The sequence below is a fragment of the Clupea harengus genome, chromosome 8 (genome assembly GCF_900700415.2).
Source record: "Clupea harengus chromosome 8, Ch_v2.0.2, whole genome shotgun sequence".
Classification (NCBI taxonomy): Eukaryota; Metazoa; Chordata; class Actinopteri; order Clupeiformes; family Clupeidae; genus Clupea; species Clupea harengus.
The window spans coordinates 12,642,699-12,653,952 of NC_045159.1; the positions used below are offsets into that span (position 1 = coordinate 12,642,699).

Here is an 11,254-nt window from a genome sequence, read left to right on the forward strand (position 1 = left end):
CCAGCAGCGCACCTCAGCCCAGCCGGGTCGACGGAGGGGATGTGGATGCCGCGACGCAGGTCTGCAGAGTCACGGCCAAAGGCTCAGCCGCGCAGGCTCCGTCACCGGGGGACAGCCAGAGGGACACGTTTGCAGCGGAGGAGCTGCAGGAAGCACAAGCCAAAGACCCGGTCCTCACCAGGGTGTTGTCATGGGTAAGTGCGGGGCAACGCCCACCATGGACTGACGTCTCTGCACTTGACCCTGAGACCAAGGCTTTGTACTCGCAGTGGCCTTGCTTTACCTCACACAACGGGCTGCTGCATCGACGCTGGCGGGCTCCTGACAGGCGTCATGATGTCCTCCAGCTGGTGGTCCCAGTTTGCTTACGAGCCTGCGTGTTGGAGCTTGTGCACGGTGCAGTGGGGGCTGCCCACTTTGGCATATCAAAAACACTTCACCGCTTACGAGGCCGTTTCTACTGGCCTGGATGCCGACGGGATGTGCAGCTCTTTGTTCACTGCTGCGACGCCTGCACAGCCAAGAAAGGACCGACACAACGTTCCCATGCCCCGCTACAGCAGTATGCAGTGGGAGCACCCATGGAGCGGGTAGCAGTGGACGTGCTCGGTCCATTTCCTCTCACCGACCTCGGAAACCGCTATGTGATCGTGGCCATGGATTACTTCACAAAGTGGCCCGAGGCATACGCGGTACCTGATCAGACTGCCTCTACAACGGAGAAATTAGTGACTGAGATGTTCTGCCGTTTCGGGGCACCGGAAGAGCTCCACAGTGACCAGGGGCGGAACTTCGAAGCGGAGGTATTCAGTGAAGTCTGCAAACGGCTGGGTATCAAGAAGACCCGGACGACGCCGCTCCACCCACAAAGCGATGGGCTGGTGGAGCGGTTCAACCGGACACTCGCTGTTTAGCTGGCCATTCTAACCAGTCGTCGACAGCAGGACTGGGACTGCCACCTGCCCATGGTCCTCTGGGCATACCGGACAGCAGTGCAGGACTCGACGAAGTGCACCCCCGCAGCCCTAATGTTTGGACGAGAGCTGCGCACACCCATTGACCTAGTGTTTGGCTCACCCCCGGAGCCAGAGATTGATGGAAAACCTGGGATGGAATTCTACAGGCAGTTGTGTGAGAGGATGCGAGAAGTGCATGAAATGGCCAGACAGGCAATGTGCGCTGCCGGAGTCCGACAGAAGCGGGCTTACGACACACGCTGCTGTGGGCAAGAATTCCACGCCGGTGACAAGGTGTGGGTATTCTGCCCTGAAAGAAAAAAAGGTATTTCACCTAAACTTTCTAATCAGTGGGTAGGACCGTGTACTGTACTGGAAAGACTGTCTGATGTGGTGTACCGGGTGCGGGTGTTAGGGCGGCGGAAGGTTGTGACCCTCCATCGCGATCGGCTGGCCCCGTACCGGCCGTTGGCACCGGCTAGAGCTGAGATAGACTGTGAAACAGTGGGCCCCGCGTCAACACTGGTGCCAGCCCCGTCGGCAGCTCCGGAGGCTGCGCTGGCTGCTGTGCCGGCTGTCGCCCCTGCAGGGCGCACACCTCGACAGCACAGATTGCCGGCACATTTGAAGGACTTTGTTGTAAGGACTTGGGTTGATGAGGACACCAACCAGTCTTAGTGGGGGCTGTGTAACGTGCCGGCATAGTCGCCCCATAATGCCGTGCAGCGGGCGCACACTGTTGGACTATATGTGTTATACCCTATGTGATGCACTAGCGCATGTTCCCTAACGATGTTCCTTACGGTTCTAAGTACCTGTCGTTGTTATGTGTTGGGACAGAGGTTGTGCAGGTGTGTGACTGTAGCACAGTCTGTTCGTGGTCACTTGCACCAGGGCATAAAGCCCGTGCCATTTTGTCAGTGTGTTGTGTTTTAGTGTTTAATAAATAAGCCATAACAAAGATTCCACGTTTCCGTGATTTGTTACAGTATACAACAACAACACCTTTCATTTATCACATTTTATTACATTAACCAATGCACAATTCCACAGCTAAGCAACTCCTCTGTTAAGTGCTGCTACGCTTTTTTTTCCCTCTGAAGTGAATTTTTTCATGCAGTGTCAAATACTTCACAGTAAGAGGCATCCACCTAAAATTAGCGCTAGAGCACTGTCACATTCAATCAACGTAGATCATCATCCTGGCTTTTTTTTAGAGCTCAGAAGCCAAAGAGGGGCTATGTCGGCCACACAGTCACAGTTCCCTCTTCATGCGTGCAACACAGATGTTCACAGGGTTGCATTTACACTGAGATGACAGAGGGGGTTATTTTCATATCTGTATGTGTAGAATCCTGCCAATTACTGAGCAGCCCTGACAGTCATAATGCAAGGCTCAGTAAAGCGTAGAGCACCATTAGATTATGCGCTCCATTAGTGTAATTCCCTTGTAACTGCTAACAATAAAATATGTACGCTAAAATGTAAACTGACTTTTACATCTGTGCGTTGTGGTGAGTGGCAGAGTCCTTGAAATGGAAGTGGGATACTCTTGCAGCGGATGACATATCAAGGATGAGTACGGCTGTAATTTTACAGTGCTTCCATTTTCTGATGTGAAACCAAAGAGAGAGAGAGAAAGACAGACAGAGAGAGAGAGAGAGAGAGAGAGAGAGAAAGAGAGAGAAATTCCTGCCTCTGTACACAAGATAAGTTTCCCCACAGCACCAGTTCAAACAAATGACTCACTCTACTTTCATGTCAACTATATGTCACAAAGGCTGTCATAAAAAGATTGTAAGGTGCATGAGGCACTGCACACCCTTTATGACCAGCTGATGCCATGATGGCCCGAACAGCTATGGTTGTAGTGCTGAGTTTGTAAGAGGTCTGTGTGTAGCTGTGTTATCGCTGCAATTTACTTATCCGTCACTTTGTATCACCAGCGAACGGTGAACCATTAACTTGATTTTGCATGAGTGTACCGGAAGATTTATTACCCGAGCCGTGCTCTTACATTTTCATAATCATATGTAGTTCAAAGATATTATGATGTCCAATTCAATTGTCAGAACTGTGTAATTTGCATTTGTTATAACAGCAGTGCTGTTTCATTGTTTTTATAGTGCCTATGAGCTTGCAATATATGACAAGGCATTCTCCTGCTATGCAACTATGCAATGTGATGCCTTTAGAGTTATGCTATTGTTATCCTCATTTCTCCTACATTGTATCTCTAACCATCTCTAACATCTGTCACTTGTGTGACTGTGAGTGTGTATGGCTCTCTGCAGATGTGGGTTAAGAACAGTGCTGTGCATTTCTCATCTGTGTCAACCTATAGAGTACAGATCAATTCGCAGAAAGTCAGTGTACGTGTTCTCAACTAACAATGATTAAATGAGATGTCATTCAAGTATTTTTGATTATACCAAGGGGTTGCTCTGTGAGTCCGGAGAAGTGTTTCATTACATGTAGGGGTAAGTGCTGATCTGAAAGTGAAATTAGGTAGAGGGTAGTGCCCCCTGCTGTAAGTTAATGCACAGACTTGCAGAGCTCTGTGTGTACTGTGGAGCGCCAGATTACTGCATCCAGGCAGTGTTAGGAATGCCAGCATGTTAAAAAAGGGTTGGGACGGGTTCTTACAAGAGAGAGGAGATTTAGTGTATGTGGGACGCAAAGGAGTAAAAGAAAACACAGGCAAAGTCATCTCCTCATCTTCCAAATTGAACTCTCCTTGTGCCCCTTCATCTTTTATCAGCAGGAAGCAGAGCTGTAGGATTTTAGGTGCAATATTTTCCATTACCATCATGACTGCTAATTACCTTCCTGATAACAGTGAGAGGATAGAGTACAGTCTCTTCTGAGCCAGGGGCACGGTAGCACTGCTATAGCAGAGGCTGACTTAATGATGTGGTTTTTAATGCTGCTGTGTGCAACCCTACCCAAACCAGATATTTTGCATTTCAGCGTAATGTTTTGCATTTGCAGTGTAATGCTTTAATGATGCTTTGAAAGGTCACAAAAGGACAATAATGGACTACTTGGAAATATGTCTGTGTTTTAATGTCAAAGAAAAATGGCTTCTTAGCAATCAAGGGAAATGAGACAGCACATATTTGAATGGCAATGGGGAGTTTATCCATTCATAACTTTTGCAATCATTGTTAAATATGGTGAGTTAACACGTTAAGTGGAAATGAAAGAAGCTCATAACATTGTATCTCTAACCATCTCTAACATCTGCAAACTGCTGTTACATCACATAAAGAAGTACATGTTGGCATCTTATCAAACCCTCTTTTACCTTGTGACACACAATAAGCTTGTGAACTATGACTACAATCTAAACCGCAATTTCTTATCATATCAGTTAAGAAATGATATGGGAAAAAAGATGACTCTCATAAACCCGAAGACACAAATAGTCATAGATCATGGGAAGCACCGACCCCGAGAGCGGCGGCGCGGTTTGGCTCTGGAGGTCGGCAATTTGCGTCAGATGGTGTGGTGCAGGTAGAGGGGGAGAGGCGAGGGAGAGATGCAGTTGTCATAGAAGATCTGCAGGTTCTGGTCCACGTTCATGTGGAATTTCAGGAAGTTCTCCAGCTCCATCACGGTGAACTCCTGCACAGAGCTGCCCTCCTTGGAGTTTTTGGCCAGAGCTCCGTGCGAGGGGAAGCGTATGCGGACGTCGTGAGGTGCGTTACGGTCGTACTCGGTGCAGCAGTAGGCCGACCAGATGTCTTCGGGAATGGCTACGCGATCTTGATTGTTGCGGCGGATCATGTTGCCCCTTGTGGTCACCCCCGTCACGATGAAGGCAGTGCCTCGGCAGTAGTTGTTGAGGCGAATGCGGATGCGCTCCTCGTATTCACGCCACGGGCCGATGTTGAACTCACGGATTTCTGGCACGACATTGGTCAGCGTGTAGGTGGCAGCGCGGTCATGAGGGTGAGACTGATGTTGATCTGGGTTCAAGTGGCCACGTTCGTAGAGAACCACATCAGAGTAATCATCGAGAACCGCCTGGCTGTCTTCAAACTTCATGTGCAAATATCCAGTGGGAAAAGGCATCATGTTTCCATTGCCATCTGTCTCTGCAAGCTAGGAGCAGGTGGAGAATCATTAATTCATCTCAGATTTGATGAAGAAGATACAATGACATCAGTGCAATTCAATCTACCACATTAGCAATTAAGATAAAGAATTTTAAACAAAGATCAAGTAAACAGTGTTCGGTCTTCAGTCGCCACTTGTAATTTAGAGCAGGATTAAATGTAACCTTTCTTTGTAACACCATCCATCCAAGTGGAATTCCGTGACTTAAATACATGATAACTCTCCCTTGATACTCTCCATTGAATCCTGATCCTGGTGGAGCCTGTCCTTCTGTCACTTTAAAGTAACCAACAGCCAACTGTTGTGACAATAACAAGTAGGTGCATGTGTGGTGAAAAAGGTTGGCAGCTGTTACATACCTGAGGCTCGAACATCCATGGATAATCCACCCGCCTGTCACCCTCTGTCTTCTTGAAGGTGTAGGCCGAGTAGACAGGGATGCGTTTTTTGGAGTCGTAGAGGGTAACAAAGCGCGGTTTGTCGGCGTAGCGCTGGCAAATTTTCTTTAGGTTGGCACCAAAGATGCCCCGGGGTGGGGTGCCCATGTACAGCGAGTCCTTGCACCTCTCCACATGGTTGAAGTCTTCAACCACGGTTGACCAGGCGGTCGGAGCAGGGTGCCACACAGCCAGGGCCAGCAAGAACCAGGTCAGAGGGATATGCATTGCTGCATACAACGCGTAACCAGAGCAAATGGGAAGTGTCTGGTATAGAGTGAGAATGAGGTCTGACTGGTAGTAAATGAGAATGAGAGCTGTTATAGACCGGTGGGCAGATAAGCAAAGTAGCACACATAAACTGTTTCACCACATCACCTAACATGCTCCAATTAGAAAAGACCATTTTCAGTGTCGTGTCAGGTCATGGTTCACGTGGGTATAGATGTTGTCTTTGGCTTGAAGTTCTTCAGAAGAGTGATGTGCTCAGTTTGATTTAAGACAAACCTCAATGGATGCAGTTACGGGGGGGGGGGGGGGGGGGGATTATTCCTTTGACTGCGTCTTGCAGGTCCTCACGAACGTCTCTCTCTCACTCTGTCTGTGACTACTGCACACGAGTGGCAATGCCATAATATGCAAATCTCTCTCTCTACTTTATCTCACTGAAAATAAAAGCAGCTCAGACTAGGTTACAGGCTGGCAGATCGTTTATTGCTGGTGAAGCAGCCGGATAAGGTTCCAGAAGATAATGCTGTTGGAATTGCCAAATTATACAGTTCTTTCTGTGAATGGACTGTGTGTTCTTCATGGAGGTGATGGTTTTATAGTTTCATTCCTCTTACAAAGGTGTCCTCATATAAAATGTCAAGTGCTACAAATTCAGCAGTGTCTCTCAATTTTGGTCTAATTTTGGTCTAATTTTAAATCTAAGGGTGATCAAGCTTTTGTTGCTGGTCCTAAATTATGGAATCATCTCCTATTGAACATTAGATCTGCTGCCTGTATAGAGACTTTTAAAGCTAGACCAAAAAACATATTTTTTCACACTTGCATTCCCTGGGTTTTAAATTGGTGCCATATTCTTTTTAGTGAATTTTAGTCCAGTATGATTTTATTTGTGCTTTCAGTTCAGCCTGAGGCTCTGTGGTTTGGTGAAGTCAAATTTGTTTTGTGTTTTATTTATTAGTGCTTTTGTATTTATTTTTGTGTTATGTTGTTTTAATTCTTTGTACTTTTGTTCCTTTTTTTATTTTTTTTTTATTTCCATTTATTTCCTGTCTAAATTCTTGTCTAAATGTATTATTATATAATATTATATTTTATTATGTATATATTATATAATGCCAGCATTCCAGTAGGAAGAATTCCTTGCACGATTGTTTAGTATATTAATTTGTGGTCTGTAGCCCACACACAACACACTGCACATACACACGCGACACAAAGATATGTAGACAAGACAGAAAGAGCGAACATTTATATATTTATGCTCACATCATTTATTTAAGCAGATGCAATCCTTCAGAGATCTGTCATTTTATTATATCATGGGAAAAATAGTACATCATGTAGCTCTAAGTGTAATCAAGATAAACATACTGTATTTATGATCAATTAGGCCTATAGTTAAAAGGTCAAAGACCAAAGTCTTCTCTTTATCACTATATACATATCTTTAGTGTCTGTTGAATGAAATAAAAAGAACAGCCTCATCTTTGGTTTGGCCCTATAGGTCATATACATGTTATGCATTCTATCCTCCCTTTAAAAAATGTAAAGCAAAAAGTGGCAGTTTTTTGGTGGAGTAGGTATTTAAACATTTAATGGTGTGGATATGTGTTAACATTAGTGTGTATTCTACTGCCTTAACTTGGTCTCAGTGGGGACGCAGTCATCATAGAATATTTGGAAGGACTTGTCTACGTAGGTGTTCATCCGCAGAAAGCCTTCCAGTTGCTGAACCGACATCCCCACAACCTCCCCCTCGTCCTCATTGAGACCGTGCACGGCGTGAGCTGGGAACTTGGAGCGCTCTTGAAAGGGTGCGTTATGGTCGTAGTCCACGCAACAGTATGCGGACCACAAGTAAGTGGGAACAGCCACGCGGTATGCGTTGTGCTTGTGAATCATGCTGCCCGAGGTGGTAACACCAGTAACCACGTAGGCAGTTCCACGGCAATAGTTGTTCAGGCGACGGCGGAGGGTGTGCTCATGCTGTTGCCATGGCCCGATGTTGAACTCGCGGGCCTGCGGGATGATGTTGGTGAGAGTGTAGGTGGCCGCTTTGTCGTCGAGGAGGTCCTGGTGTTCGTCTGGGTTGAGGTGGCCACGCTCGAATCTCACTGTGTTGGAGTAGTCCTCCAGGACTGCCTGGGCATCCTCAAAGCGGTTATGGATCTCATACTCAAGGGGAAAGGGCTGCATCTCTCTATCGGCAGCGACAGTGGACAGCTGTAGGTTTAGAGAGGAGGAATATCAAGCACAAGCTGTCGCTACACCTGGGCATCAAGTGTTTTTCAGGCTTTACTGGTATAATTACTTTCATACACTCCTTTCCTAACCCATTCCCTGTATATGGAAACAAAGTGCTTCTCTGCTCGACTAAGGACAGTGGTTTAGCTTTGTGGTTCCTCTTAGTCTGTCTCTGCACAATGATGAAGCTTCCCCTACATCTTCATTATACTGTATATAGCCTATGTACACCACTGTGGCAAGTTATTTGGTCCAAAAGCCTATGGCCCATATTTTACAATAACCTAAGTGCGTTTTTTTATACGGCACCACATAAACTGAAATCCTTGAAGTTCTCTGGAATAAGAACTAACTTTAAAATGGACACCTAAAATGCCAAGCCACTGAGGGGACCAGGTGTCCTGCTTTGCGTTGTACTGAATTTTTGACCCAGCATCCTACATATTGAGATAATGTCCTGCATTTTCATTGGTTATTTGGTTATTAATAGTCAGCCTAATACAGCTATAGAGCTACGTCATAAGCAGCAACCTGGCTCATACAAAGGCTACATAGCCAAACTTTTCTAAAAGCTTGGATCTCATCCAATGGCTGAGAAGAGAGCACTGAAGGCGGTCATCAAAACACTGTGCAGACGTGGGACTGGTGAACTCTGCTACATCACTAAAACCAAACTTACATATACTTTGCAGATAAGTTAAAAGCTACCAGGCGACGTCATGGCCACATGTTTTGCTTAAGGATAGTTGCCTTTGATGGGCCGATAATGGCCAATGTATGTTGGTTGTCTATCAGTAAAGACATGTTAAGTTTCAAATGTGTGTGCCTTTGAGATGACAAAACAGAATGTGCTCATCATATCTTTCGCATAGCAAAAGCTTTAGGCTGTATCTTTTATGGCCTAACTGATGTGCAGAGGAATCAACTACAGGACAAAGTAAAGGGGTTTTACGAGCCAAAAGGCAGAATACAAATGTTTCTTATTCAGTTACATAGACATTATATCAAAGTTTTAGGTTACCTCTCACCTTCGGAAACATGCCCCACATTTTCCCACACAAACTTATTACTCGTCCCATGTTTGGTCTGTTTGCGTCTGGTCACCCTACAAGCCACTCCTATACTACTTTAATGTCTTTTGTTGTGTGCTGTTGTGTCTCTCTTACTATGGCCTATCATAGCCCTTACCTGGGGCTCATACATCCAAGGTGCGTCCACTTGCTTGGATCCATCGTTACGTTTGAAGGTATAGGCAGAGTAGATAGGAATATGATTGACGACATCGTATAGAGTGACATAGCGTGCTTTGCCATTGTAGCGCTGACAGATCCTCTTCAGGGTATTTTCCTCCAGTCCCCGAGGTGGTGTGCCCATAAACAAGAATTCTCTGCATTCAGGGGAGAAGTCTTCCTGTACTTCTGCCTGGACCATTACAGTGGTGAGGCAGGCTAAGATCATTACTCTGGGTACCATTATGAAGCAGGCAGGCCACAGAAGAAGTGTGGCTGTTACAGACTATCACATTTGTGGATGCTGGTATTCAGTGTCTCACCTCACAAGTCGACGGGAGGGATACTTTACAACTGCAAATTAAAATGAGCCACACCCTCTCCCTTTCCTCTCCACTGTAGTAGGCCAGCCTATACATGCCAGCAGCACTAACAGTACCAACAATGCACACACACACAGACACACACACATTGAAGTGCTTTAATTGGGATTTACAAGTAAGATAAAATAATAATAACACGATCCAAATATCGTAAAGACATTATGTAGTCCAAGACTCCCAGTACAACACACATTATGCATAGGTAAACGTGTCTTCTCAAAATGTGTATACTGCCTGTTGAAGATCCTGCCAGTAGTCACATATTAAAGGTTTGCTGGTTAGTGCAGCACGGATAGAAGAGGAGGAACTAGCCACAATTTTACAGAAAAAGTCCTAAATAATTAAACTGAACGTGTCTTAATTATTACATATCATCAAACCAATACAGTCTATGTATGCATGTTATATATGTCAATATTTTACACGAGACATTTAGCATAGTGGTCAACAAGGGCTTTCATAATAGTGTAGCCTACTGTGAGGTTGGTAACTTCTGAATCATAGACTACATTCAGGCGTATCCGATCCGTCCTGACAGACATAATTCTGTCTAGTCATTTAACATGGTTTTTATCATCAGTGTGAGCGGCACTAGGGGGCAATAGCGTTCCACCAGAAGGAGAAGGGTCTATCTGCAGTCTTGCAGTGAAGTTGCTTCCCAGTGAAAGTCTTCACTGATAGGCTAAGCCAGTCACATGTTATGCAATGTGCAGCCATATTTGTAAAACACAAACAACTAGACGACCGAGCGAGGCAGAGAAAACTCACGGCTAGCGTTGCAGTTATAGAGATTTGTTTTACTTGTACACGCGATCAGAATTACACGATATAGTTACAAGGAACTGGAAAGTCATCATATTAGAGAATTGTCACGGTTTACATTCGTGTCACAAGCGTGGATTAATAAAAGGATAACCGAACTTCTGAAGAAAGATTAGCTGGCTAGCTAGCTAGCTGGCTAGCCTGCTATCAGTCTGCAAAGAAAGGCAAGTTGCGAAACAACTTAATTTAGCTAAATCTTACATGTGCATTCATTCATTGCTTTTAATTTGATCTCTTTAGGACACAATCAAGTAGCCTGTACATATATTGATTGTGTCGTAATGTTACCGGTCGTTGCATTAAAAGTGCATTTGGAAATCTAGGTACGTTTGGTTCTTGTTTTTTAAATAGTCTAGGCCTGCAGCTTTGCAGCACCGAAATAAATTTAGTGGGCAGTCCTCGTTTCCAATATGGGGTTGTGAGCGGGTAACGTAGTTCCAATTAGTGTTGCTTTAGAGTACGGTTATGTCTGGTGTTAGAATTGCAATGCAACGATATTTACGTATGAGAGGTTATTTGTGTTCGTGTACGTGTTTTTGAGAATGCATTAACATAGCGTAAGAACCCTCTCGATGTGTTGCTAATGCTAGCTCAGCTAGCCAGCCATAACGTTACCCCAACTTGACATGAGCAAACGTTAACGTTAGCTATCGTCAACACTGTAGTAGCACTTGTACTAGAACTTTCCCTCTACAATCAATAAGATAACCTGACTTTATTAAAACTTTGGGATGACCATCTTTTTCCCTTTTCTGTAATTTTTCTGTGTCGTCGCTGCATATATAAGCACTCTCAAACTAACGTTACCAATGTTGCATTTGTATATTACA

General features: G+C 45.0%; 2 protein-coding genes across 2 annotated transcripts; both read right to left on the reverse strand.

The window, feature by feature from the left end:
• Nucleotides 1–4,000: 4,000 nt before the first annotated feature.
• Nucleotides 4,001–5,967, reverse strand: LOC105902368 (endonuclease domain-containing 1 protein). The gene is made up of 2 exons (XM_012829946.3): nucleotides 5,438–5,967; nucleotides 4,001–5,063 (listed from the first exon to the last, which is right to left on the reverse strand). Exons 1-2 carry the CDS (start codon nucleotides 5,741–5,743, stop codon nucleotides 4,455–4,457), a joined length of 915 nt encoding a protein of 304 aa, XP_012685400.1. The 5' UTR covers nucleotides 5,744–5,967; the 3' UTR covers nucleotides 4,001–4,454.
• A 712-nt stretch (nucleotides 5,968–6,679) lies between these two features.
• On the reverse strand, nucleotides 6,680–9,498 carry zgc:172339 (uncharacterized protein LOC564384 homolog). The gene is made up of 2 exons (XM_012829971.3): nucleotides 9,179–9,498; nucleotides 6,680–7,969 (listed from the first exon to the last, which is right to left on the reverse strand). The coding sequence occupies exons 1-2, from the start codon at nucleotides 9,461–9,463 to the stop codon at nucleotides 7,376–7,378; spliced, it is 879 nt and encodes a 292-aa protein (XP_012685425.2). The 5' UTR covers nucleotides 9,464–9,498; the 3' UTR covers nucleotides 6,680–7,375.
• Between the last annotated feature and the right edge of the window lie 1,756 nt (nucleotides 9,499–11,254).

Bases quoted from the DNA above. Each gene is read 5' to 3' on its own strand.
- LOC105902368 (XM_012829946.3), bottom strand. From the start codon at position 5,743: ATGCATATCCCTCTGACCTGGTTCTTGCTGGCCCTGGCTGTGTGGCAC. The intron at 5,064-5,437 runs GTATGTAACAGC...ACCTGCTCCTAG, and splicing joins CATGGATGTTCGAGCCTCAG to CTTGCAGAGACAGATGGCAA.
- zgc:172339 (XM_012829971.3), bottom strand. From the start codon at position 9,463: ATGGTACCCAGAGTAATGATCTTAGCCTGCCTCACCACTGTAATGGTC. The intron at 7,970-9,178 runs GTAAGGGCTATG...CTAAACCTACAG, and splicing joins CTTGGATGTATGAGCCCCAG to CTGTCCACTGTCGCTGCCGA.